We start from the raw sequence: 25,803 nt of genomic DNA, 5'->3' as shown, positions 1-25,803 counted from the left end.
TTTTGTGATGTAATAACACATAATTGGTATGTGATGAGCAATACTATAACCCACCTGAGTTATAGGTTTACAAGCCACCTACCCCTTTTACCAAAGGTCGTTCAACACAGCATGTACAACGATCTATACGGCCTATCAGATATCACACTTGAATAGTACATACAAATATGATATATGGCTCAATAATGTGCGTATCCAGGTTGAACGTTCCTTCCCCTGTCTATAGACAGGATCCCAAAGTTAGAAGGGGCATACATACTAGATGGTAGGTACCTACCTAGGTAGTCATCTTCTTAGTAGAGGTTTTGATACAATTCCATAATACTGTAGTTTCCTAATAATACTTCACATCAGGAGGGTAAGCACAACTTAACCATCTAAACATACCTACCTACTTAATGTGTTCTTGAGGCAAGATAAATAGGAACCCCTTTCTTCAAATTACTCCCCTATTCATCTGTTCTCAACCCATTGCTTATTCCTCGAAACTTGCAAAGTAATAACAGCATACGTTGAACTAATGTAACCCGTCTAAGGTGTATTGCTAAAGATTTTAGCTAAGTACACTTATATTCTCCTATTTCCATGTCTCTCAATAGGTGGTCTTTGCCCAGCAGGGCCTTCAATCGAGAGAAATCACAAGACAGCAGCTCAAGTCAACGCCGAAAATTCCCAACAATTCATATCGGTAATCCTGGCACTCGTCGCAGAGCGAATCTCTCCTCCGCTTTCGCAAGTCTTTTCGACAGGGACGAGAATCGTCAAAATCCCATAATTCCTGACGACGAGAATAATACGAAGGAATTGTTACCTCTTTCAACCCGCATCGAAAACATACCATCGCCTCCTAGACTTAAAGATGCAAAACATGACTCAGGGCTTCACCAATCCGACACACCCATCTACTCAGCCTCCAGAGACCGAGTTGCTGGTCTTTTCACCAAACAAGATGAAGTTACCAAACGATCTCATCCGGCCATATTGTTAGACGAATGTGGACCACATGCACGGGCTTCAAGGACAAATACAATGGGGGCTATTAAACCTCCAACAACCATAACGAGTGTACGTAGCGCTTCGTCATCCTATCCATCAGAAGGTCTCCGCTCTCCGCCCGAACATTCGGTCTCACCACAGTTGAATACTTGGTCTGAAAGTTTCATGTCTGAAATGACTCCCTACGGAATGTATCCATCAGAGGAGAGCTTGAGCAGATCCACTTTCTCGACAAACGAGATTTCGGTTCCTAGCGATAGAGGTGGACAATGTCTCATGGAAGAACTGGCTGCAGTCGGCGGGATTTCCGATACAGAAACGAGGACAACTAGTAGGGATTATACCAGCAAGCCTCCTCTTTCAGATATCACAACAATTGGTTCCTCAAGAGGACAAGGAGATAACTTATCCGAAACCTGCCACGATGGAGATCCCACTAGCCTACCAACCCAGGAGGTCCAGGGCCCCTTTACCCAGATGAATGGGATACATCTTTTAGATGGCCAATTCTCAAGTACATCAGCTGTTTATGGGAGCTTTATTGAGCTAGAATCATCTTTTCGTCCCGATTCGTCTGAGGAAGAATTTCCATTCCGACCAAGCAATACGGGCTCTTTGGACCGTCTGCGCCAGAGCACGGAAACACATGAGACGCGCCCTACTAAGATTCAATGGGTCAAGTGCAACACTATGCCTGCATCTATATCACAAAAGCCTCCCTTACGGGATCGTCTTGCCATAACAGCAGCCCATTTCGAGAATCAGAATTTACCAGGGTTACACTTCCGGGGTTCCAGTGACTCTTCGAATAACTTGGTCCAACGAATCCATAAGTTCAAGTTCAGAAAATGGATCAAGAAGGTGTGCCTCCGAACTAAAGTGCGCTTCGGTAGCGTCGTCAGGATAGAGGCATCATCGCCGAAGGCATTGAGCAAGAGAAAGTTGAAACCTCAGAAGTTACAGCGAGCGAAGAAGAGCAAAGGCGCCCACAAAGCTAAGCCGAAGCCGAAGAGGGTCCATTGGAAGAAATTCGAAAAGAAGGCCAAGAGTCAGGATGGGAAAAGGCGCCGACTTGTACGTTCACTCCAAAAGAAAAAAAGCATCCAGCTACCCGTCCAGGGAACCGAACAGGAAATATCGAGTCTCGGCCACAGGAGAATACAGTCTTGCCCAGCCTAGTAATTGAGATGGAATAAGAGGATGGGTGCACTATGCAGTGTATATGAGATAATTGGAATTGATTGAAGCCCTTGAGCAACCTATTGGGTTAAGTATGTACCCATTGGCGGGTGGTTATTCTCTATGAGGGACGTCGATGGATGAAAAGGGGTATTAGGTACAGGCTTTCTCAGCCGGAGTTAGTCGGAGTTAGCATAAGATAGTACTGTAGGCCGACCTAATCGTAACATTGTATCTTGAGGGCGAATCCATGATGATTTAAATTGTGATCTTCAATAATTCATATCTATTAAGATCTGTAAAGATTGTAGGAATGATATAAGTAAGCACAGTAGAATACAATGTTCGTGGAAGGGATGCTCTGGGAGCCTATTCAGGGGCTAAAGGAAGGTCAAGGACAAAATCATTGGGGGTAAATTGGTGTTGGGCAAGATATAAGTACCACTGTATATTCAATACCATCATCTAACCAATATATATACCTAGACATTCAAGGTATGTAGGAAGCTCGAGAAAGGTGGTCCATCTGATCAACCATCGGCGGAAGCCCCCTAATTCCTCCTATGTCTGTGAGTCCTCGTCATACCGAACCCCCAACCATCTGTGCGGCACAAATACTTATCAGCAACAGCCCTAGATCGGCTTCGCAAACATTGCATATAAAAGAAGTGGTAAACTCACATTGGCTCGGCACATGGATATCCAACTCCAGCTCGTCCGCCCAGTGCCACACCAGGTCCGGGTCCTTCAAGAACGCGCGGCCGACGATGATAGCGTCCGCGCTCTTCGCGTCCAGGATCGCCTGCGCCTGCTTGCCGGACGTGATCTCGCCTACGGTCCCGACCAGCGTCCCGGTTCCGGCGACGGCTTTCCTGATCGCTTCCGCGTACGGCACCTGGTACCCGGGCCGCGCGCTGATCTTCTGCCGCGCGTCGGTGCCGCCGCCCGTCACGTCGAGGAAGTGCACGCCGCGCGCCGCGAGGACCTTGCAGAGCGCGACGGCGTCGTCGAGGGTCCACTGCGGAAGGCTCGGGTCGTGCTCCAGGTAGTCGGTTGCCGGGACGCGGGCGAGGATGGGGAAGCCGCTGGGCACTTCGGCCTTGAGAAGGTCCACGGCTTCGAGGTACAGCCGGATGCGGTTCTCGAAGGAGCCGCCGTACTCGTCGGTGCGCTTGTTGGAGGAGGGCGAGAGGAACTCGTTTAGGAGGTATCCATCTGTGGGCTTGGTGTTAGTGGTTATCTTTTCTGGACCCCTTTTGAGAGTTAAGTCCATCATGAAGCATATTCTCAATCGTATAAAAGAGGCAATGATCAAGAGGAGTCTTGAATCTTGGACTTGATATATACGTACGGGCTCCGTGGACTTCAATAGTCTATTCTACATATTAGCATTTATGATAATTCACTCGCTGAGTAGGAGATAAGTAACTCACGTCCACACCAGCTTTCAACGCACGCCGAATCGCGGCAACCCAATCCTTTTTGAACTTTTCGATGTCCTCTTTAGTTGCCTCTCTGGGAACGAGAGTTTGCGCGCTATAAGCTTCAGGAGACGGGGCAATAACATCATCTGGCCATCCTTCGGACTGTATCACGCATTAACTCGAATGAAGGACCAAGCATCATAGAAACACGACCCTCTACTTACTTGTTCACGAGCCGCGGCTTTGCGGTCGACCCACGGGGCCACCGTGCTTGCTTTACGCCCGGCGTGGGCCAGTTGCACGCCGAACTTCACGCCTTGGCTGTGCGCGAAGTCGATGATCTTCTTCAGCGGCTCTATCTGCCCGTCCTCCCACAGGCCGAGGTCCTGCGGCGAGATCCGCCCTTCGGGAGCAACAGCAGTAGCCTCACTTAGGATTAAGCCTGGCCCTCGAGCCGCGAAACTCCCAAGGTGGACTGAGACCATAAAATGTCAACCATGGTTCCATCTGAATAGATGCTCAAAAAGGGGTAAGAGGGGAGTAAGTTGGAGTAATTTACCATGGTGCCACATGGTCATATACCCGTCTTTCGCGGAATATCTAGAGAAGACAGTCAAATCTCCCAGCCTTGTGATAATAGAAATAGGAAGATGCTTCTCACTGGCACATAGGTGAGACGATAATTCGGTTATGAAGCACCATCTCATTGATCTTCAGGGGAGAGAATAGGGAGCCTTCCGGTTGAACATCCCAGGTGGTTCCCGCAGGAGGATCTTGGATAGGCGTGTAGAATGGAACCTGTTATATTTATGAGCGAATGTCTCTAGGATATTATTTTGATATTCCCTGCTACTAGAGCCTTACATTCGGGGCGCCATAGTTTATCAAGTTTTGCTCCGTCGAACAAGGTTCGCCGGCTACGGGAGCTTGATCAGCTTGAACTACTACTTTAGCCATGACTTCAGATGAGAGGACGAGGGGATTCCTTTGATGAATGATATGTTTGGGTAGTCAAAACCGAAAGCAGAGACTAGAATTGATTAATCCACGCTTGGAATATATACCTTTACGCCTACCTAGGTGTTTCTGACAGAGTACCTTTGGACTAACAGCCTTTGAATATTTTCCCGCCTTTCGCGTCACACACAATACCAAATCGAATTTCTGGAGACCTTGGCAAATGTCTATAATCCAATGACCATGCGTCGAGCGTTAATCGTTGTAACTTTAAACAGACTGTCCCTTAGTAATACCCTTACATGAGCCCCTCTTGTGACATGACTTGAGCATTGCATATTCTCCCCCAAATACTAGGTTCAAGGAAATCTGCTAAACTTACTTAGGAGTCATTTCACGAGAAGTCAACATGATATTCGAAGAAACAGCTTCTTAGCATACATCATAGTGCATAATACGATGCCGTTGATGTAGATATCCTCAACTGAGAATTGGCGATACTACGATATTCCACAAAAGATGACATGCTTTTATGGGTTGGCAACGCTACGGCTATCTAACCAATTAGATCTAAGTCTTAATAGGCTATCCTTCCCATAGGACCGAATAGATTGTATAGTTGACTATTTTAGTCTTGGTTGTTGCATAACATCTACACCTAGCATATAGCATTCTAAATCGCGAAGGAAACAGCCGCAGGATAGACATATAACAAAAACTTTGTCAATGTGTATGTTGAGAGACAAGACACTCTTATATGAACGCATGCTTATTTTTCCATATAACCATTGTTACACAATTTACCCCTTTTTAAGACCACCTACTCATTGTGAAAACCCGATCGCTATTCAAAAGGTGTACATAGTAACCTATGTAAGCTATATTGTATGAAGCCATACATTGTTCCAACTTTCCTACCACCATTGACTGAGTCATGATTGTATTGAACGATATGAATTAATTAAGTGGGTAGGTAGAAACGAAGGTGCTAAAGAACGGTCACTTAGATTCTAGAACTATTACCAACAATAATTCTTCAAAGAATAGATAAATTAAACATTCGTGTCACTAAATACCTAATCATATAGAAAATTAATTTGGTTGAATTAATCATTGTCGAGGCCAAGCGCTAAGTTGTAGATTGCTGGACCCCATATGCCCCCTCCCTGAAAATTGATAATATGCTAGTTATACATACACAATTACATATGGCCCTTGCCTAAGTTGATACGAATTGAAGAACCGAATGCAATGATTGGAACTGGGCAAGGTGAGTCTTAATGTCCCTAGAGCGCCATCCCCTTGACTGGCAGTTGTTTACAGCTAGAGATCAGGGGGCACAATACAGCCTCATATGACCCGATGGACCAGGTCCAGAATAGAGCATGAACGGTACGATATTTGATATCTATTTTGCCTTGTACCATTTATACTGGCAATACCCTGAACCGAGCTTTTGTGGGTGCTTATGCGTATCCTGCCTCCTAACCCCTGGCTGACAACAACTGCCAGTTAAGGGGATGGTAAAATCGCGATGAGTTGACTCTGGACGGATGAACTTTTGCAAGGACGTATATAGAATAGTCAAGATCTACGATGCGGAATAACACGGCTTACATACCACTGCCAATTTCTACCCTTCTCTAAATAAAGAACACTTAGTTGTAGAATTTGTAAGTGTGAACGCTAGGTAAGTAATATGACTCAGAGCTCGCACCCGAAGAGTCCCGAACGTCACTCGTGACCCAGCCACAAGGATTCCACTACCACATTAGACAGGATGAGGCTTCGAATTTCTCAATCGTTTACAGGTGACGAACTAGGTACATAGTAGTTTCCCAAGTCGAGATCTCTCCGTTCCTGATGTCCCCTTTTCCCCGACCGCTAATTCGCTAGTCTATCTCTCTATCCCGGGGCGAGCTGCAAGTTGTGTCCGTAATAGGCAAGCTGAGTTGAGGCTTTTTCTAGGATGTCATTTCTCACCTATGATCTATCAGACCATTTGCATGGACTGCATTAGACCCGATGAATAGCTTCAATAGTCGGTCCATGTGCGAGTAGCACTGTCTGGCACTATGCAAATCTCATCCCTGAACTACCTGGTTAGGTAGCTTACACGTGTTTTGGCCGGTGGAAAATGCTGATTATGTACCGAGGGGATAGCTAGAAAATTTGTTTGTTATAGTAGTGTTAACACTACTTCGCACATGGGCTATTTATTGTGACGCTATTCTGATGTAGGTTGTTCTAATAACTATACGCATAAATACAACCGTTCTTGCTTCACCTTAAGTAGAATTATCCTACCTATTGATTCACAGAAACGAAAGCATATGCTATTTGGAAACTAAACATGACATCTCAAAAGCCCGTCGTCGTCATAATTCATGGCGCCTTCTTTTCGCCGATGCACTATCGGAGGCTAATTGAGCCCCTACGCGCCCAAGGATATGTCGTTATAAGTCCGCCGATGCCGACGACGGGCCTTGACGATAGCGTAGCGGGTAAGACTTACGTCGACGATGTGAAGCGCATCCTCGAGCTCCTTACCCCCTACCTAGACGAGGGCAGGGAAGCCGTAGTGCTTGGACATAGCCAAGGCGGCATCGCAGCTAGTGCCTTGACTGAGGGACAGACCATCCAAGATCGCAAAGTCAAGGGGCTGAAAGGAGGCATCAAAGCAGTCATATATCTCACTGCCCTCGCTATTCCTGTAAAAGGGGCCACTTTGCTGGGCCTTCTGGGAGGCACGCTACCGCCAATCTATCGAGTTGAGGTACGTCATATAATCTCACCATTCTGACCTTGGAACCCTTGAACTTGCTGGTTTTGTATTGACACAATTGTGGCATGGATAGGGACCCTTCTATGTTCTCACAGAGCTGGCCCTTTCTCCAGAGGGCGGTGACATGAGGGTACCCGAAGAAGAACAACAAGGCCTGGCGAAGAGCTTGGTGCACCAGAGCAAGGCGAGTCTGGAAGCGCCGGTACAGTATACCGCGGTTGACGTCACTGTTCCCAAGACATACATCGTCTGTTCCGAGGACCCGTCGTTACCTGCTACCCTCCAGGAAAGTATGGCTCAAGCGGCTGGGTGCAAGGTTGTGAAGATTGAAGCTGGTCACTTTCCATTTTTAGAGAGCGCTGAGAAAGCCAAAGAAGTCGTCGATGTCATTGTCGAGATTGCCGGACAATAATATGAATAATGACCATATATAGATCACCTCTCAGCTTACCCTTTTGTATAGTATCTGTATATTAGACGTCAGCCATCTTATGCCATCAATAAGGCTAATCAGCTTTGAGCATGGCGATATCTCTAAATGCTTCTTTATAAACATTATAAAGATCATGTAGGCTCAGATGTTCTTCTCTTCGCTTTTACTCTCGGTTGGACATGTCCTTTTGTCACTTTGTCAGCAATGCAACTTATTTCATCAACTGCCAAACTCTAGGAGTCTTGTTAGGGTGTCGCAAAAATACCGTATTGTGTAGCATGATTTCACTGTCAGCAAAGGTACAAATAGTACTGCGCAAGAGTGCTTGTGAAGCAGCTTAATTTTTACAATGTCCATGTCGAACCTTAGTAACTAGGAAAAGAATTGAAGGGAAACCAACAAGTAGAGAAGATGGCAATAGCCCGTTCTGTACTTATGCAATGCAGCGATCTGTACCTAGTAACAACTGAATCCTATTTTACAACCATTTTCCCTAAAGACGTAACTCCTCGAACGCCTGTCGCTGCAAATATGTTACAGCAATCATGCTTATTCATCATCGGCAAGCTCCTCGACTCTGGGGGCTACATAAGCTCGCTGCTGCGGAGCGGTCTGAACTTGAGTGGTCGTCGCGGTGGTAGTAGCTGTTGCCGGAGGAGGATGACCTGTGTGACTAGCAAGTTGAGCGGCAGATTCAGCATTGACCGAGGCGGATCTCTTCTTCTTCTTCTTGGGCTTCGTGGTCTAGTGGTTGTTAGTAAGTTCATTTGAACATGTGACATAAATAACTTACCTCATGCCAAGCCCACACTGGACGGAAACTATCCATAAAAGAGACATCTTCCCAGAGGTTGGGGTATAGCCACAGACCTGGGGGCACGACGAAGTATGTAATACAGAATAGAATGACACGGAAGATGGCCATGAGAAAGAATAGACCAAGAAGCATCAAGAATCCCCAGCTAAGGTAATAGACACCCTGTCGCAAAACAAGTGGCCACAGCGGATATAGGACGACGATGAAGATGAGAACCAATGCAAGAGCGGCGTAGACTTTGCGCATAATCTGGCTACCTTCGTACAACCAGACATAGTACATGTCATCAGCAGCGTCTTGTTGCTGTTCGATCTTGACAGTCCAAAGTCCCTTGATTCGCTTCCCTTTCTTGGGAGGATGGTCGTGTCCTGCGTGAGGGTCTATCTTACTGACACGTAAAGCTAACATGGACATAGGTAGCAGCTTAAAGGTGTTCTCAAGCGACGCACGGTCAGTAATCTCGGGGAGTCCTGGATTCTTAGCTCGGAGCTTCGCATAGGCGGGTGATTGGAGAGCTCGAAGTGCTCGCTTGACTAGTGAAGAGTCGTATGAGTTAAACAGCCTTGCGTTTTAGTATACGACTATAATCAACTTACCTCTGAACATATCCTTACGCTCTCCATTGATAATACAAGTGCGTGGCTTCAAAGGCTGACCTCTCAGGAAATTGGCGAGTGTGACTGCTAGAGGATTGGGAGGTCCGGGACGGATAGGCTGAGGTTGGCCTTGGGGTCCTGGAGGAGGACCTGGGCGTGGCGGTCCTTGAGGTCCTTGTTGTCCTCCTTGCTGGCCTTGGCCACCTTGTCCTTGCCCTTGCTGCTGCGCTTGTCTTTGGGCTTGCTGCAACTGTGCTAGACGCTGTGCCTTGATGTGCTCAATGAATTGAGGAACGGTCATGCCATGTTTCTGAGCTTCGGCTGCGATCTGTTGTTGCATCGCGGCAATCTGCTGGGGCGACGGCATCTGGCCTCCAGGTCCCACTGGTATGGGGATAGCTCCCGGAGGAGGAGTGGGAGCTTGCATGGTGATGGTTTTTCACGCGTCTTTCTGATTGATTATCTTGGTAACAGCGACGTGAAGGGAAAAAAGAAAAATAGTAAAAGTAATTAAAGGTGAGAAAGTGGAAAGGGTCGATGGAGTTTAGTCAAGTCCCTTCCGAATGGATAATTTTGGACTGACGCAAATCGAACAATCTGTCATTCTCAGCCTTACCTAAGGAAATTTTAGCGCTAAACCATCCTAATGTCCTTCTGTTCCTTCCATTATTCCATAAAACTTCCATGGATTAGCCGGCAGTTTGTGAACGGACCACATATAGTCCATGTCAAATACCTAGCTACATATGGACCTTACAGCCAATTGGTTCTCGTATCGATAACGGCTAACAGTTAAACCGGAACCCTGGAAGATTTAAGATTCAAGATTCACTCAACTATTCGTGAACGATGGAAGGTGAGAGGTGAACGGCTTTAATAATTGGGCTTTACCTTGAACTTATTTCAGCCCTACCTTCTAGGACTAACTTACCGAGCAAGATCTTTGTCAGATTGATCAACTCATCTTCCGAGAACTCAAGGTGCTGAGAATTCCCTTGACCGACGACGTTGCCACACCTTTTTATAATCAATCAATGAAGTTAGATGATGGTGTTCTTATGTTCTTATGTTCTTACGCCTCCTTACGTCGTCTCCAACCACATGATGGTTCATTTCCAAAACAAACCAGTGCGCTTACGACGGCCATGTTACCTAGACGCGTGAAGCAGACACCTGAAAAAAAAATAACAACATCTAGGTAATAATAGAAACTCGATGTGAAACAGATGGCACAATCAACAAACAACACGTTCAACCTTGCGCATGGCGGTTCAGAGCTAACAGAGCCACTTCGAGCCACTTGCTTCGCTCCATCTGCGGATATCCGTCCAACCCTATCCATCTTTGACACTTCTGACTTCTGCAGCGTAAAACAAGACTGAACGCGGTCTCCCGAACATGCTACCGTGTGGAGACATCTTCTTCACGCAGAAATACTATGTACGCACTTGGTACCGTTTTTATTGTCTGACGAACCATAAGGCAGACGCCCATCGTCATCCATTGAAACTCACTCCGTCGGGGATGACGAGAGACATGCGCTTGCAGGCTTCCCACGCTTCCCGACTCCAAAAGGCCTTAGCTGGTTACACCCAAGGCCAATCTTCGAAGCCCACGAGACACCCCCTCTCGGGATTCTGTGGCGATGTTCCTCCAAAACATTTCTGAGGGTGGGCGGAAGGGTGGACTCCCTTAAGCTCCCTTCTGTTACTTCTGGTACTTCCAGTACTTCTACTCCTTCTAGATTGATCACGAAGCAGGGAAAACTAAGACAAAAGACTGGCTGTGCAGACTCGTCCATAATACAACAGAGTGGGGTCCTGCAATCTTGGTGTGTGCCGCCAACCATCCGACTCTACTCCAGCACCCTGGTTCGTAAGCGCCGACTGGACCACGACCTTTACACTACAGCCTATCAACGTCACGGAACATCTGCATCCAAACCGTCAACGCTTCCCATCCAAACCCGTCTAAACCTATCCAAAAATGTGTAGCCCGCAAGGCCCAAATAGTCAGCACCCGCTCTCAGCTGCTTAATTGCTTGAGCCTAAAAGGTAGGCCTAGAAGCTAATTTCCTTTCATGTCTATTTTTCCATAAACATAAAGGTGTTATGGATCTTATAACCCGACGGTGCTCCCCTTGCTCTCCTAGCTCTCTTATCTCTCTCCAACCGCTGGCCGTCTTTCTTTCCGCCCAGTGCGATATGAAGTCACCATGAAAGCTCTAGGTGGGATACTCGCTGAAGCTTATGCATCGTGGTCCTATTCTATCTCTCATTGCTGTCAATCTTTAGCTTCTCATCCCGATGAAAAGACTCATCAGCCTGGTAAGTATTGGACGACATATAGATAGTTGTTTCATTCTTCTAACTAAATTAGTCGACCACAAGTCGATAGATGTTATCTATGATGAACCTTCATTTATTCCACCTCCTTCTGCGGCACCGTCTTGGCCAAGTAAAGGACCATCCGGCTTGGAGCGTGCTTCTAGGAAGAGGCATGGTTCCGGATGGAGTAGCTTCTCTGCGAGAAAGCTATTAGTACGACCGAACTCATCGTCATCGCGCAGGCCGCATATATCTGCTCCTACCGAGTTTCGTCATCTTTATTCGGAGTCTTTTCGTTTTCCGGATTCTAGCTCAGCGCACGTAGGACAGCAAGCAGCTTCTTTTCGTCCTCTCGAACTCAGCATATATATGACCGATAATCGACTTTCCCCTATCTTACCTCATATTGACTATTCTGCACCTGCGCCTCCGCCTCCTGTCACACCTCCTCAGCGTGCCTTCACTCTCTCGAGCCGCGATGAAGACAGTCCCCGCATGACACATTCACGTAGCTACTCATCTATGTCGTTCCACATTCCCCGGAGGCCAGTCAATGGTGGGTCTGTCTTCGACTCTCCGCGGTCAGATGATAGCATGCCGCAGCGACCTCAACCGGCCAAAGTTAGGGATCGCGCGTCACCAGACACATCAAGTCCGTTGATGAAGGATCTCGTCGAGAGAGTTGCGACCGCGATGATGGAACGGGATATGCTACAGGAGCGGATCGAAGACGTTATTGAGAGGCAGAGCATTTACGTTAGCAGCCGGCCGTCAACTGCACACGGAGAGCCGGGTAGGCACCTTGGCGCAATTTAGCTGTATTAGAACAAACGCTGACAGAATTGCAGAAATGGGGCCTATGCCAGATATTCCGGCGCTGCCTCCTAACGCTCCGTCATTCAGCGAGCGCCTCAGCTCCGACCGCCCGCAAACTGCACCATCTCAGACTCCAGTTCGCACGGCATACAAAGCTAACTCATCACGCAAAGTGGAGGGGCGAATCCCTCCCCCGCCATTGCCTCTCCGACTGCGACCACCATTGCGCAAAAAGAAATCCTTTTCCCGGGTTTCTACCTGGGTGTTATCTGGAGGAGAGCACAGACGAGACATCAGTCTCGACTCCCTTACCAATGTTCCTATGCCAGTGACTAACTGTGACGGCTTTTACCAAATTGCGAGTCCCGAAGGGGACCAGAGATGCAGCCTCGATACGCTTTCTACCAGCTCGGACTGGACCGTGGAAGAAGAGCAGACATTGCCGACGAGCCTGTCACCTAGCAGTACAGCGACCCTAAAGGCGAGGCTGGAGCCTCCCATCTCAATTGCATCCGGACTACAACAGTCGATCGTGCTGCCACAACGGCGGAGCGTTGGCGTTGCTGTCTGATTTCTATTCTTGTGTATGATACCATTCTATGATACCATCCGGTACTAAGGGACCGTGTATATATTTACGTTATGTCAAACGGAGGCATGGCATTGGGTGGCATATATAGATGTGGGCTGGAAAAGGAGCATCTGAAGCTGGATCTAATCATGATGCTGGTTTATGATAGAGCTGGGGGTGCTGGAGCCGTTAACCAATGGGCTTTCCAACCCGTGTTGCTGGCAAAGCAGAGATGATACCCGACAGGTTAGGTAATGAAAATGAAGCCGGCTCATGTTTTGAGACCGTGAGCGGCTTGATTGTCAGGTTAAATTTAATATGGTGTTACCTTTGCGCTTACTGAAACGTCAAATTTCGAGGTACCTGTCTTAACATGAGTGACACTAAATATAGTCGCAGTCGCCTTAGATCGTACTACCTTGTGTATTTTCTTTGATTAAAGTAATATATCGATAATCAAACAACGAGACATATATTCATGTCGTATAGTTATTTACGACCGAGGTATTATCGTTTTGGGCTCCATTGTTTTATTTGTATAGTGGGGGATATTCAAATATAGGACTTTGGGGGAGGTTTAGTTGGGGTCAGTTGCAGGTGTTCCCAAGCCGGCAACAGCTGGCCCCACTTCAGCGACGTTTCACGATTGGGTGCAAATTGGGGGGTGATTGGTTGGCAACTTCGGTACAGCGATACAGCGATACAGCGGCAGTGCGGGACCTTGGGTTTCGATAATCGAAAATCGAAAATCGGCTACAATTCGAATTTCACTTAGGTACTCACATCTTCACTTTACATTCGACGATAAACATACCGCCCACATCCACCTTTCAATCGTTTTTCGAAAGTCTTTCGCATTAAACCAGGCATACGGCGATGAAGAAAAGTAGGCGATTTCACCTTTCGCCATGGTCTTCACCGACTTGAGACACCAGCTGAAGGCCCTCGTTGCCGGACGCTGGTGGCACAGATACACTCTCCTTCCCGGAAATGTCACTCACGATTTTGCCAAGAAGCGCACTATTAGTTTGATTGATACCCGCACTCGCATCTACAGGCTCGTTATCATGGCCATAGCTTGTGTCGCGTTGATCGCATTCTCCGTCATGTTCATGTATGTCAAGTAGGTCGTCGGGGGTGCAACATAAATAGCTCATCTCGTACTAACCGCCATATTCCATTTAGGGGTGACCTCTCAGCACAAAAATGCAATGGTTCCACTCTTGACCGTCACTGCAGACTCCTTCTTTCTCGGCTGTGGGGTCAATACACGTCTTCATTCCCTGTTCCCTCTGAAATCTCACCAGACACCCCCAAGAGTTGCGAGGTCACTTTTGTGCAACTGCTCTCGCGACACGGTGCTCGTTACCCCACGGAGCACAAATCCTCGGCCTATGGTACTCTCATTGACCATATCCATAATAGCGTAACAGATTATGGAAAAGGCTTTGAGTTTATCAAGGACTACAAATACACCCTTGGTGCAGACCAGTTGACAAGCAGCGGCGAACAGCAGATGGTGATGTCCGGTGAGGTCTTCTATGAGCGATACAAGCATTTAACCAGAATCCACACACCTTTTGTGCGTTCCTCTGGCCAGGAACGCGTAGTTGATTCGGCAAAGAGATGGACAGAGGGCTTTCACGAGGCACGATTGGATGACGAGACCTCACACGCCCCGGATACATATCCGTACAAGATCCTGATCATCCCTGAGACAAAAGGATTCAACAACTCACTTAGTCCTGATCTCTGCCCTGCATTTGAGGATAGTAAAAGCGATAGTGATAACGAGAAGGAAATGTGGATGGAGAAAGTCGTGTCGCCCTTAACTGATAGATTGAACCAAAATCTTCCAGGTGCTAATCTCACCAACGAAGAGACTATCGATATGATGGACCTATGCCCTTTCGAGACCGTGGCTGATAAGAAAACCAGACTCTCGAGGTTTTGTCAGTTATTCACGATGGATGATTGGCGCAACTACGACTACTATCAGTCGCTGGGCAAGTGGTACGGATATGGCAACGGAAGTCCTCTCGGACCAACCCAAGGGGTTGGCTTTGTCAATGAACTGCTCTCAAGGCTTACCGGCAAACCCGTTGATGACCATACAACCACCAATTCGACTCTCGACGGATTTGAGGATACGTTCCCACATGGCCGTGCCCTGTACGCCGACTTTAGCCATGACAATGATATGATGGACATTTATGGTGCACTTGGTCTCTACAACCTCACGGCCCCACTTCCGGGCAATCGCAGAGTCGGTCCACAGAAGGCTAAAGGATTCTCTGCTAGCTGGGCCGTTCCATTCGCAGCCAGACTATACGTGGAAAAGATGACATGCGAAGGCGACGACGAGGAGTTGGTGAGAATTCTGGTCAACGATCGAGTAATACCATTGCAGAATTGCGGTGCTGATGTGTTCGGACGCTGCAAACTTAGCAAATTCGTTGAAAGCCAGAGCTTTGCGAGAAGTGGTGGACATTGGGATCAGTGCTTCGTCTGAATGCCTTTCAGCATTCGGCCAATATTCCCCGTGAGAAGATCGCCTGAAGTTCCACATCGTGGCCAAGCCTTACTTGCTTGGTTTGATGTGCATCCCATAGTCATGAATCGTGATTCTTACTGGATATGGGGTCCTGCAAAGAACCTGGACTGCGTATAGCATGCTCCTTCAAGAGAATGTACACGAACGTCCGACTTCGCTGGCCCCTTATCCAGTCATGACAACGCAGGATACTAATAATAACTTTGATCAACGACCATGTCGTTCATTTTCACATGGCCCGAATAATGATTTCAAAAAGAGTAAGAATTACTATCGTTAGGCAGAATTTCTGCAACCGTCGTAAGAGAACTGAGACACCAAGGCTGAGAAGCGGTGCAGTAATGTGATTGCGATTATTGATAGGCTTGAGTAGGGCCTTAAAGGTAAGACAGTTCTAACAGTCTTTGAGGCTTGAATGTACATATAGGTACCATCTATGGTCAGTGAGCACAGGCCACATCCCGTTAGACTTAACCTGGACTTAACGTCATTTTTAAGTGGAACTCTTGTGATACCCCAAGTGCCCTAATAGCCTAAAAGCCCCACAAGATCCACTGATTAAAGCAAGGGCCTACACCTAAATTAGGTAACTCCATACCTTAGCGTGGCCCCATCGAAAACGACGCAAAGGTTGCAGCAGCCGATAACAGTAACAGGCATCGTTTCCAGGGAAGGAACACGCCGGAACCTAGAAAGAATGTACCTTTGGACCTTTGGAATTGTCGGGATTAGGTATCATGTCATCAGCCTCAACTCCAACTTCGTAAACTTCGCATTCTAAGACACACTGATGACAAGCTACCACTTCTTTCTTCACCAACGTCCTCTGTCGTCCTATCGTCTACCAACCCCACAGACAACGTCCCCTCCCCTCCATCCTTCGGTTCTCCCTTAGCTTCGCCACACTTTCTTCGATCTGATTTACCTGACCATTCAGTTCCCTTCATCTGACGATCCCCCCCAAACGAGTGAAAAAAAAGAGATCCGAACAGAAACATATCCCAAGCCTTGTCGTGACGGACGGACCGTTGTCCGCATTCGCGACCGAAAATGGTCTCCCCCATAGGAACGTTCTTCATAGTAGTGCTCGTCCTTGCGGTCGTTGGCCTTATCGGCTGGGTCTTCTTCACCCAGTTTCGCGCAAGGCGATTAGGCGTAAGTGCCCGATTTTCCCCTTCCATTCCCTTTCCTCTCTCCTGCATTTTGTCGCCGAGCCAACCAGTACACTCTATCCCCTCCCCCCCTCATAGCCACATCATGTCTGTCTTACTGCTACGGGCTTGGCCGGTCCGAATCTCCATCCCTTCGCTTCCCTTTCCCTTCCCTTCCATCCCATACCCATATCCATATCCACACCTATACCCATATCCGTAACCGTACCGTACTAGCATCGCATCCGTCACCGACGCAGCTAGGCTAACCAAACCCTCAACAGCTCCCCGCCCCACCCATCTCATCCTACAACCCCTTCTCGCGCTCGGAGCCTTCCTCCTACGCGGGCCCGCAACCCGCACCCGGCGGCATCCGCGGCTGGATCAGCGACAAATGGCGCGCGCTCCGCGGTAGCGGCGGAGGCGGAGGCGGTGGCAGCCGCTCCGCGACGGGGGCCGGTTATGAGCGCGCCTCGCGGCGCGGCTATGCCCTCGACCCCGACGAGGCGTGGGATACGCGCGTGGGACACGAGGCCGATGCGTACTACGGGTACGGCGCGTACGAGGAGCAGGAACTGGGTCTGCGCGGCCAGGGCCGCCAACCGCAACCACAGCAACAACAGTACCAACACCAGCAGCAGCAACAGCAGCAGAACCCGTTCCAATCGCACGGCGACATAGGCGCGAGCGGCGCGTACAGCGGCACCGGATACAGCAACGTGGCCCTAGGCGCCGACGAGCAGCGCGGCCGCACCCTGAGCCGTAGCCCTGGCGTCGGCGGCATCGGTTTGGGTGTCGAGGGAGGTCGAAACCCGTTTGACGATGATGCGGCGGAGCCGAGCAATATTAGTTTGCGCGGCGTGAGCCCCCGACCTATCGATACGGGCGTCGCGAACGCGGGGAAGCCGAAGGGAGGCGTGGCGCATCATCATCACGACAGCCCGACTTCGGAGCGTCGCTCGATATTTAGGGAGGAGGTTTAAGATCGCGGTTCGATGGCGGTGATCATGGTGGTGGCGGTAATGATATTTGAGGTTGCGTTCGTGGGTTCTTGCTTGGGTTTAGGGCCGAGGCATACTCTGAGATGCGATGGCGACATCATAGGCATGGGAGGTTGGTCGGCATGGAAGTTGGTGCGCGGCGCAGGGTCGAGATAATATCTACGCTTCTCACATCCTCCCTCACTCTACCCCTTGCCTTTGCGCCTCTCTAAGGCGCTGGGGTTCTTAATATATTTGCTTCCCCGAGAGAACGGATCACGAACTGGAAACGGACCGGAATTCTATGGGAGGACGGACATCTTGACCTAATTTTTGCAGGAGAGGAGTTTCACGGCGTTTCTCTCTTTTCCCTTCCTTTTCTTCGCGGCACGCCGTACGGCGAAAAAAAAAAAGGAAGGAAGGAAGGACGGAGGGAGGAAGGAAATGTATGCTAACTTGCTTGTACTTCTTGCTTTGGCTGCTCCCGGAGCTGGAGGGGAACTGTGGCGTTCTGGGTCCCGGGGAGGCTTGGCTGCTTTTCAATACGAAATTCGCATCTGCATCGCGATCTTTTCCACACACTATTAACTACCTACCTATTCTTGACTTACTTGGGTGTGACCGGGTGATTATTATGCGTGTCTTGATTCTCGTAGGCTCTGTGGTGTCGTGGTGGCTGTATGTTGGAGATCGTGGGTGGGTGGAGAGGATGGTTATTGGTCTCTATCTAGTACTCAAAACTTCTTCGCAGTTGTCTGATTTGGGCATATTTGCTGTCTACGTCTTGCTGTTGATGGGAGGAGCTGCGAGATCGGGGGTCCGCGAGTACAAATTATCAGCTGTGTTCTGTGGCCGCAGCTTCGACCTTGGTGACGCAGATATCGGGGCGATGAAGGTAGGACGTAGAACAAGTTATTTACTTTCTTGCTATCTAGGGATATGTATGCTCCGTAACCATAACGCAAAATCTAGGTGATATTCTATAGCCTTCATCAGTCTGGATCACATATATGAGAGGTCCTGTAATTAGTCATTTCATCTAGTAAACGAAAATGATACATAGACTCTTATACTGAGTTTAAAGTCCTATTGGCATGTAGAGATAGGTTAATTGAGACAATATGGGTACAATAAAAACGAGTCGTCAAACGGTTAAATAAACATTCTATTATCCACGCCCCTATTTCCTATGTATGTCTTCAATCGTACCCGTCTACTATGTATATACCTATGCTGCTGTATACGCTCCTAGTGACGAAATATATGATACGAACCAGTGTATGAAATTCTTATACCCAAGATCTAAATCAGATTGAAATCCTGCATTTCTTTATCAGCCCAAAAATCGTCGTCAAATTTCTGCCCCTTTAGTGGACCGCCCTTCGCCACACAGCGACCCAAGAAAATATAGTTGTCTCCAGTGGCTCTCACCAAACTCGGCTCCCATGCCCCTTTAAATATGCATACCATGTCACCGTCCTTCACATCAGCATCATCTCTTGCTACGCGGAGAATAGTGCCGTCGGCAAGGTATATGAAAGGAGAAGTAAACTGCCCGGCGATGGCTTCTTCTTTCCACCGCACGTTAGTTGTCCTTTTCTTGCCGGCGGACCGTGATCTCTTCTCTCGAGTTGATTCCTTTAGATGTTGAAAGACATGGTAGAATGAAACAGTGCCCTCTGAGATGATTCTGGTCGCGCTTTTCATCATTTCGTCGACGACATCCTCGACAGTCATTTTTCTTATGGTTGCCGATGGTGTGAGAATGCGCTTTTCAAATTCCTCGAGGTGGTTTGAAAGTTGGCGTGGTATCTTCTTGGCGTTCGGCATGATATCCGTCAGCGCTCGCCCAGGGATAGCACTATGGAAGGTTCCTAGCACGCAACCTCGTAGCTGCAAAGTCTTCCGGTCAGATGATACGCGTACAGTTGGCTCGGTCCTAAACTCAGGCCCTAGGGAGAAGTGTCGGAAGTCAGGGACCCAAGATGGCACGTTTTGGAGTTCGTTCCGCCGGCAGTCAAGCAATTTTAGGTCTCCAAGAGATTCGAACAGGAAAGCAGCGTAATTCCAGTAGACGATATCATGGGGCAGATGGTAATCCGGAGCCAACTCTTTCGGCAACTCGTCTCCATCGAGATGTTTGAGTAGACCTAACAGGCCATAGAGTTGATCCCTAGGATCCGAGGAGATTTTCTGCCCAGTGACCCTGAGGAGCATGGCAAGGACATTGGCTGTACCCAGTTTCTTTGGGTTCTCGTCCCCATCAAAGATAGTTTGTTGGTATAATTGATTAATCTTATCCAGGTAAATGATTCTCGCGCTCCCTGGGGGAATATAAAGGAACTTCTGTTGAGTAGCAAGAATCTTGAAGAGTTTCACGAAGTTCTCCAAGCGCACGCTGTGTCGCCCAACATACACATTCGGGTAGGTATTTAGACAAGCCTCCTGGATCGTCCAAACCCTTTGGAACCAAGGTCGTTGTAGGATATCCACGGCCGCGTAAACTACAGCATCGTATGAATCGCCAAATTCATCCTCTATAATTATATTATCATCATCGTCTACCGGGTCCCATTCCGTCCACATTGAGTTGGCCTTCTTAAAAAGAGTTTTTATCGCTTGGTCTGATGATATTTCAGACTGAGATGAGCGAACCTTCCGGATGGTTTTTCTGAAAAGACTGCCTGGTGGTGAATCTTGAACAGGTCCAAGCCAGACGACCACGTGGCCAACGTGATATATTTCCACCATACGTGATACCTGCTTTGATCTTTCATCTATGTCTTGCTGGTTGATACAGATGGCGTCGATCCAGAAGTAGTCCTCAGGGTACCCGAGATCATGGGGTCGCTCTCTAAATTGATGGAGTGCTTCGTATAAATTCTTCGTGACTTGGAATGGTTTCCCTTCGAGTATGATGGTCTTTTTGTCCATCATATCACCCCATACATAAGATAGAGCATAGAAGAATCTGACCTCGGCGAGAGGCATCTGATGGAGAAGACACTCAACATCACCAGTCCCTGGTACAATTCGAAGTAGTCGAATATCGGTTTCACCAAGTGGTTGATACGGATATGCTGGTTCCCTCATGGGTTCATCAAGTGGTTCATAGTCTTCATCTTCCTCGATTTCCTCATCTTCCTCAAGGTCTTGCCCCTTGGATGGCAGGATAAGTTTGGACTTGGCATGTTGAACCACCGAATCTACCAACATTGCGATTAATTAGATGAATGATGCCAGCATTTTCTGATCACCATGATAGATGAAAGCTTACGCCTACATTTTATACATGGTGTTAAAGTCAAGTTTCCTGTCTGTTCATATAGTGCTTCAGGCTGCGGGACTGATTTCGTTGGCAGTGCATTGTCGGTAACCAATGGTTTCCCATGGCGTAGCCAGCATCCCCTGGGCTAGCGTTCCACATCTCTCCTCACATGTCTGAATCCTGCCCGGCTTCCAATCAACACTTAATAAGACTTAGCTTCAGCGTTCTCTTATCCTTTATTGTAGTTGCTGCGTGGATTCTGCTCGAGGATTGGGCATTTGGGAATATGTTAGCCTAAACTATCTATCAAAGACATAGATGGGCACTTACTGGAACTTTAGGGCTTACAATATACGAAAAGTATGAAAATGCCCCGTACAATGTAAGTACTTAAATTACGTCAGAAGCCGATAAAATTCACCATGTAGAGTCCCTCCAAAATAGTGAGGTGAGATACAAGGTTCTTACGCAGCCAGGATACCCAGCTCCCATCTTTGCTATATCAGGAAAACGCCCGTAGAATATCCAACCAACCCCGCCAGTCCTGCCCCGCTTTCCCGCCGCTCTACCGTAGTTAGTGAAATTTGTTGGTTTCCCATCGTCCCGACTCGGTGGTTAGACTTGTGTTGCAGCAGCAAACGTCTATTGCTAGTATACTATACATCCCATATCTATTTTTTTTTTGGGATAAACCCGACATCATGGCGAAGAAGGGCGGCGAGAACAGCAAGAAAGCTGCTGGTCAGGCCCGAAAAGCCCAGACCGCTGCTGATAAGGCTGCAGCGGAAGACGCAAAAAAGGCCGCTGCAGAAGAAGCCGAATGGGAAAAGGGTGCAAAAAGCAATGCTAGAAAGTGAGCCACCGACCTGTTTAGTTTGTGAGACATGGTTCTTTTAGGAAATTCCTGGTCCCGACAGTTTGGGACGGAACAATCAACTTGTGACCAACAAAGCAAGAACCCCGCCTCTTAAGCCCCCTGCTAACTAGGTATTGTTAAGGGAAGCACAAGCCGCAAAGAAAGCAGAGCAAGCCAAGAAAAAGGCCGAGAGAGAGGCAGCTCTTGCTGAAGAAGAGAAGAGTCTGCCGAACCGTGCCGGCCCGAAAAAATCCAAAACTGCGGTTAAGAAAACGAACCGAGGCCTCGACCAAGCCATATCAGATCTCAAAATCGAGGATGAGGATAGTGATAAGGAATACTCGGCCTCGGGACCCAAGGCTACTTTGGAACTTCTAGATAGTCTTCTGGGTAGTTCGAACGAAGTCAAGGTTGATAGGAATGCTAAGAGAAGGGTGAAAGCTGCATTTGCCGCATTCCTGGAGAGAAGACTAAATGAGATGACCGAGGATGGAAGTGGGAAAGGATTGCGCCTAAGCCAGAAAAGAGAGCGGATTTGGGCAGAGTTCGTAAAGAGCGACGAGAATCCGCTCAACAACGCTCTGAATGTTGACCATAACGCGACGAAGGAAGAGATCGCGGCTGTTAAGGCCAACGAGAAGGCAAGGGCTAAGGCTGTCTACACCTCTAAGGCCTCCAACTAGGAGCTGGAGTGCTTGTTGGTGAAGAAAGCCAAAGCACGGTCTAAGATATCTACTATAGGGATATCTACAGCAAGGAGACTCAAGGAGAGTGAGATCTCTAGTTCTTGCTCTATTGAACTGAGCAGATATGGCGGGGGAGATGATGAGTGGGACTTGGTAGAAGCTCTTTTCTGGCTTGTCCGAACGAGTATAACGGTAAATATCGCATCCTGGCTGTTTCTAGACGTTTTGGTAGACGGATCATTATTTCCTTATCACTTAGTCATTTCGTTGTACAATTTCAAGCTACTTTGGTCTCAAGAGCGTTACGCTCTGGTCTACCGGGCCAGATTATATATGGAGGGCATATGATAGTGCATCAATATACCTGGCATAAATGGGTCACAAACTGATAGATTGCATTCATAGATCGAATACATACATAGGTAGCTATGATACCTGCATAGTAGAGGTATGAGAGTCCCTGCTGATTAAGCGGACGAAGTTTATCGTGTTCGAGATCTTTCGTAATTATTGCGGACATTCAATCTTTGAGTCTCGGAGATTATACGTCGATCTACTTCGTACGCCAGCTTCTAACTTATTCTAAATCATCAACAGCTGACCTCTCAATTTCTGTAGTTTCGAGAATTTTATGTTGAGAAGAGTCTCGTGATTGTCTATTGCTATTCAGGGATTGGACGAGGAGGGCGGGTAGAGGGGCCAAGTCTCGGCAAGCCTCGGCTCACGGACTCGGGGATACCTCTGTAGGGGTGGAGATAATAAAATGGTAGTGACGTTCGCGGCTGTTTATAGGTACAGGTAGGTACGGATTGGCAATCGCTTTGCCAGCGTAAAATCCGCAATCTCCAATCTCCAATTTGTTTTCAACTTTCTGGTCCTAGTCTTGTTCTTTACCTGGGGTAATCTAACCCTTAGCCAACACCCCTCATCGTCATCCGCGCGACCGAAACCTGCCAAAAAATTACCGGTCATGTACTACTAATGATTTTTCTTCTTTCTTCCAAGTCTGTTGTATTCTGCCGGGACATCCAGTCGATGGCGCAGTGATGCCATCGGCTCCCTCGAATTATGTCTCGATGTCCGAGTTGCCACCCGAAAGAGAAGGAAACGCGAGCGCTATTCTCGACAAGATGGACGGAGTAGTCAGAAAGGCTGGCAACGTTGTCGCGGGCAAAGGCGCAACGACGCACAATGCAAATCCGGACTCAATCGGCGATGACGCATCACCGGTAGCAGCAAAGGGAAAGCAGCCGGACAAGCATAGCATGGATTACGTGCTTCGTTCTGGTATTGCGGGCGGTCTTGCAGGGTGTGCTGTATGTATTATTTCTCATAAAAAAACGGACTGCGCGAATTGATCTCTTATTGACAACGTCTCAAGGCTAAAACCACCGTCGCGCCTCTCGACCGAGTCAAAATCCTTTTCCAAACCAGAAATCCGCAGTTCGTAAAATACCAGGGTTCGTGGACCGGCTTCGGGTTGGCGATTCGTGATATCTATGCAAATGATGGAGTATTGGGTTTATTCCGCGGGCATTCGGCGACTCTTTTAAAGATTTACCCCTACGCCGCCATAAAATTTGTCGCATATGAACAATATCGTGCTATGATCATTGGGTCAAATCGGCAGAACGAAACGTGGTTCCGACGGTTCTCGTCCGGTGCACTTGCCGGTGTATCGTCCGTCTTTCTTACCTATCCGCTAGAAATCATCCGTGTACGATTAGCCTTCGAGACGAAGCACAGACGTATCTCCCTCGCCGGTATTTGCAAACAGATCTACCGAGAACAACCACTTCCGAAACAAAATGTCCCGAAACCCGTTGCCGAAGCTACGATATCTCCCGTAGAGGTAGTAGCACCTCGTTCTGGCCTTATCAATTTCTACAGAGGCTTCTCGACGACTATGTTGGGTATGGTGCCATACGCTGGCGTATCCTTCTTGACACATGACACCGCGGGCGATTTCTTCCGGTTACCATCCATTCGAAAATACACCACCCTACCTAAACCCGCCAATGCCCCCGCCGACAAGCCAGCGCCGCTTCAAGCTTGGGCCGAGCTAATAGCCGGAGGAGTCTCGGGCGTAGTATCACAGACAGTAGCTTACCCACTCGAAGTCATAAGGCGGCGAATGCAAGTAAGCGGTGCTGTTGGAGACGGTCACCGTCTTCGGATAGGGGAGACGGCGAGCCTTATCTTCAAAGAACGCGGACTTCCGGGTTTCTTTGTGGGATTGTCGATTGGTTACTTAAAAGTGATGCCTTTGGCGGCTGTAAGTTTCTATACTTATGAGCGATTAAAGATACTGTTCAACATATAGGAATTGCGACGGCAACATGGGAGTGTAGGCGTTTACGGTATTATACCTCCTAGGGGTTATCTAGGTAGTAAAGGCATAGCATGAGTACTAGGTAGAAGCTTGACTCGCGGTTATCAGAGGATTAGAATCTACAGGATTGGATACATGGGCTATGAAGCATGACATAGAGAGAGAAGTACATATCATTTACACTGACCATTGGCGACTCCATCTTTGCGTTTACAAATTCGAACTGGACATCGATCATATGACACTTAGCATGACAATTCTGATATAATATGATATTTACTCCATTTCACATAGCCCTGCATATATTGCTGCCATGGTACACGATAATGTCTTGAAGACAAATAATTTCAATTTCCTATGCATTTGTCTCACCTCAAACGAGCGCCACTCGCCACTTATAATTCGTATTTACGTTATCTCCTATAAAACAGTTTCACATGATAAGCGCCAACGATTAATATCCTAATTTACCATGTCTCGACGTTACAATAAACTGCTCATGCTAGGTAATAAGAAACCGTCGTACACAGATTGGGGGCTTGAGATGAGGTAGCTAAATGCCCGTGTAGAAAAGCTCTAAATTTCCGAGGATGTCAGCCCTGCTTGCTGCATCTAAACGCAGCGTACCAATGTACGTGGCTAAGCGCCTCCTAATCTCACCAAACGCCACTATTCGCTGCACCTAGCACGAACACGCAGGCGAGCTAAACCACGACCATCGACCACGTCTCTCATCCGAACCGCAAATGGCAGTCTTTGCATCTAGAGCAAGCCACTCGTTACGCAAAACCCCTTATTAACGTTCTCCATGTCTCTCTTATATCCGGCACTTTTGAAGCTATTAGGTCGGGGTGGCTGATGTCATCCGCTCTGCCGACGAACTCCGTCCCATCGAGCTGAAAAAAAAAAGTTGGGTAATAGATCTCGAATGTGACTTGTCAATGCTTTTTAGGAAAGGGGGGTGGGTTAGATAAGTGTAAGGTAGTATTTCTACCTCTCTTTTGCTTTTTGGAGGAGATCTGCTGTTTCTTCCCCAGATCTCCCGTTTCTTATTAATTACCTAGATTCATGAAGC

At 47.9% G+C, this 25,803-nt stretch overlaps 11 protein-coding genes across 11 annotated transcripts; 8 read left to right on the top strand and 3 right to left on the bottom strand.

Annotated features, from left to right (window-relative positions):
* Positions 1-585: 585 nt before the first annotated feature.
* F4807DRAFT_466765 (uncharacterized protein) lies at positions 586-2,243 on the top strand (the record flags this gene model as incomplete). The annotated part of the gene is made up of 1 exon (XM_048002421.1): positions 586-2,243. One exon carries the CDS (start codon positions 586-588, stop codon positions 2,173-2,175), a length of 1,590 nt encoding a protein of 529 aa, XP_047855417.1. The 3' UTR covers positions 2,176-2,243.
* Positions 2,244-2,364: 121 nt separating this feature from the next.
* F4807DRAFT_420769 (FMN-linked oxidoreductase) lies at positions 2,365-4,767 on the bottom strand. The gene is made up of 8 exons (XM_047997522.1): positions 4,464-4,767; positions 4,261-4,397; positions 4,159-4,199; positions 3,824-4,074; positions 3,609-3,761; positions 3,527-3,548; positions 2,857-3,390; positions 2,365-2,776 (listed from the first exon to the last, which is right to left on the bottom strand). The coding sequence occupies exons 1-8, from the start codon at positions 4,554-4,556 to the stop codon at positions 2,727-2,729; spliced, it is 1,281 nt and encodes a 426-aa protein (XP_047855416.1). The 5' UTR covers positions 4,557-4,767; the 3' UTR covers positions 2,365-2,726.
* A 1,909-nt stretch (positions 4,768-6,676) lies between these two features.
* On the top strand, positions 6,677-8,096 carry F4807DRAFT_420761 (alpha/beta-hydrolase). Its single transcript, XM_047997521.1, has 3 exons — positions 6,677-7,332; positions 7,415-7,957; positions 8,039-8,096. Exons 1-2 carry the CDS (start codon positions 6,910-6,912, stop codon positions 7,751-7,753), a joined length of 762 nt encoding a protein of 253 aa, XP_047855415.1. The 5' UTR covers positions 6,677-6,909; the 3' UTR covers positions 7,754-7,957; positions 8,039-8,096.
* Positions 8,097-8,323: 227 nt separating this feature from the next.
* Positions 8,324-9,614, bottom strand: F4807DRAFT_459120 (translocation protein; the record flags this gene model as incomplete). Its single annotated transcript, XM_048001307.1, has 3 exons — positions 8,324-8,518; positions 8,568-9,124; positions 9,188-9,614. 3 exons carry the CDS (start codon positions 9,612-9,614, stop codon positions 8,324-8,326), a joined length of 1,179 nt encoding a protein of 392 aa, XP_047855414.1.
* A 1,788-nt stretch (positions 9,615-11,402) lies between these two features.
* On the top strand, positions 11,403-12,901 carry F4807DRAFT_459119 (uncharacterized protein; the record flags this gene model as incomplete). Its single annotated transcript, XM_048001306.1, has 3 exons — positions 11,403-11,514; positions 11,567-12,307; positions 12,363-12,901. 3 exons carry the CDS (start codon positions 11,403-11,405, stop codon positions 12,899-12,901), a joined length of 1,392 nt encoding a protein of 463 aa, XP_047855413.1.
* A 746-nt stretch (positions 12,902-13,647) lies between these two features.
* On the top strand, positions 13,648-16,129 carry F4807DRAFT_42418 (phosphoglycerate mutase-like protein). The gene is made up of 2 exons (XM_047997849.1): positions 13,648-14,024; positions 14,087-16,129. The coding sequence occupies exons 1-2, from the start codon at positions 13,810-13,812 to the stop codon at positions 15,411-15,413; spliced, it is 1,542 nt and encodes a 513-aa protein (XP_047855412.1). The 5' UTR covers positions 13,648-13,809; the 3' UTR covers positions 15,414-16,129.
* A 1-nt stretch (position 16,130) lies between these two features.
* F4807DRAFT_42419 (uncharacterized protein) lies at positions 16,131-17,812 on the top strand. The gene is made up of 2 exons (XM_047997850.1): positions 16,131-16,610; positions 16,891-17,812. Exons 1-2 carry the CDS (start codon positions 16,506-16,508, stop codon positions 17,587-17,589), a joined length of 804 nt encoding a protein of 267 aa, XP_047855411.1. The 5' UTR covers positions 16,131-16,505; the 3' UTR covers positions 17,590-17,812.
* Positions 17,813-18,224: 412 nt separating this feature from the next.
* On the top strand, positions 18,225-18,688 carry F4807DRAFT_420749 (uncharacterized protein; the record flags this gene model as incomplete). Its single annotated transcript, XM_047997520.1, has 1 exon — positions 18,225-18,688. A coding segment is annotated over exon 1 (263 nt), but the record flags the coding sequence as incomplete, so codon positions are not given.
* A 23-nt stretch (positions 18,689-18,711) lies between these two features.
* F4807DRAFT_420748 (HET-domain-containing protein) lies at positions 18,712-21,293 on the bottom strand. Its single transcript, XM_047997519.1, has one exon. It carries the CDS (start codon positions 20,800-20,802, stop codon positions 18,889-18,891), a length of 1,914 nt encoding a protein of 637 aa, XP_047855409.1. The 5' UTR covers positions 20,803-21,293; the 3' UTR covers positions 18,712-18,888.
* Positions 21,294-23,046, top strand: F4807DRAFT_420746 (uncharacterized protein). The gene is made up of 3 exons (XM_047997518.1): positions 21,294-21,707; positions 21,853-22,844; positions 23,015-23,046. The coding sequence occupies exons 1-2, from the start codon at positions 21,556-21,558 to the stop codon at positions 22,391-22,393; spliced, it is 693 nt and encodes a 230-aa protein (XP_047855408.1). The 5' UTR covers positions 21,294-21,555; the 3' UTR covers positions 22,394-22,844; positions 23,015-23,046.
* On the top strand, positions 23,047-25,024 carry F4807DRAFT_420741 (mitochondrial carrier protein LEU5). The gene is made up of 2 exons (XM_047997517.1): positions 23,047-23,712; positions 23,778-25,024. Exons 1-2 carry the CDS (start codon positions 23,443-23,445, stop codon positions 24,717-24,719), a joined length of 1,212 nt encoding a protein of 403 aa, XP_047855407.1. The 5' UTR covers positions 23,047-23,442; the 3' UTR covers positions 24,720-25,024.
* The last annotated feature ends 779 nt before the right edge of the window (positions 25,025-25,803 follow it).

This window comes from Annulohypoxylon truncatum (assembly GCF_022578515.1).
Source record: "Annulohypoxylon truncatum strain CBS 140777 unplaced genomic scaffold F4807scaffold_11, whole genome shotgun sequence".
Taxonomy (NCBI): Eukaryota; Fungi; Ascomycota; class Sordariomycetes; order Xylariales; family Hypoxylaceae; genus Annulohypoxylon; species Annulohypoxylon truncatum.
This window is presented reverse-complemented; position numbering and strand designations above follow the sequence as displayed.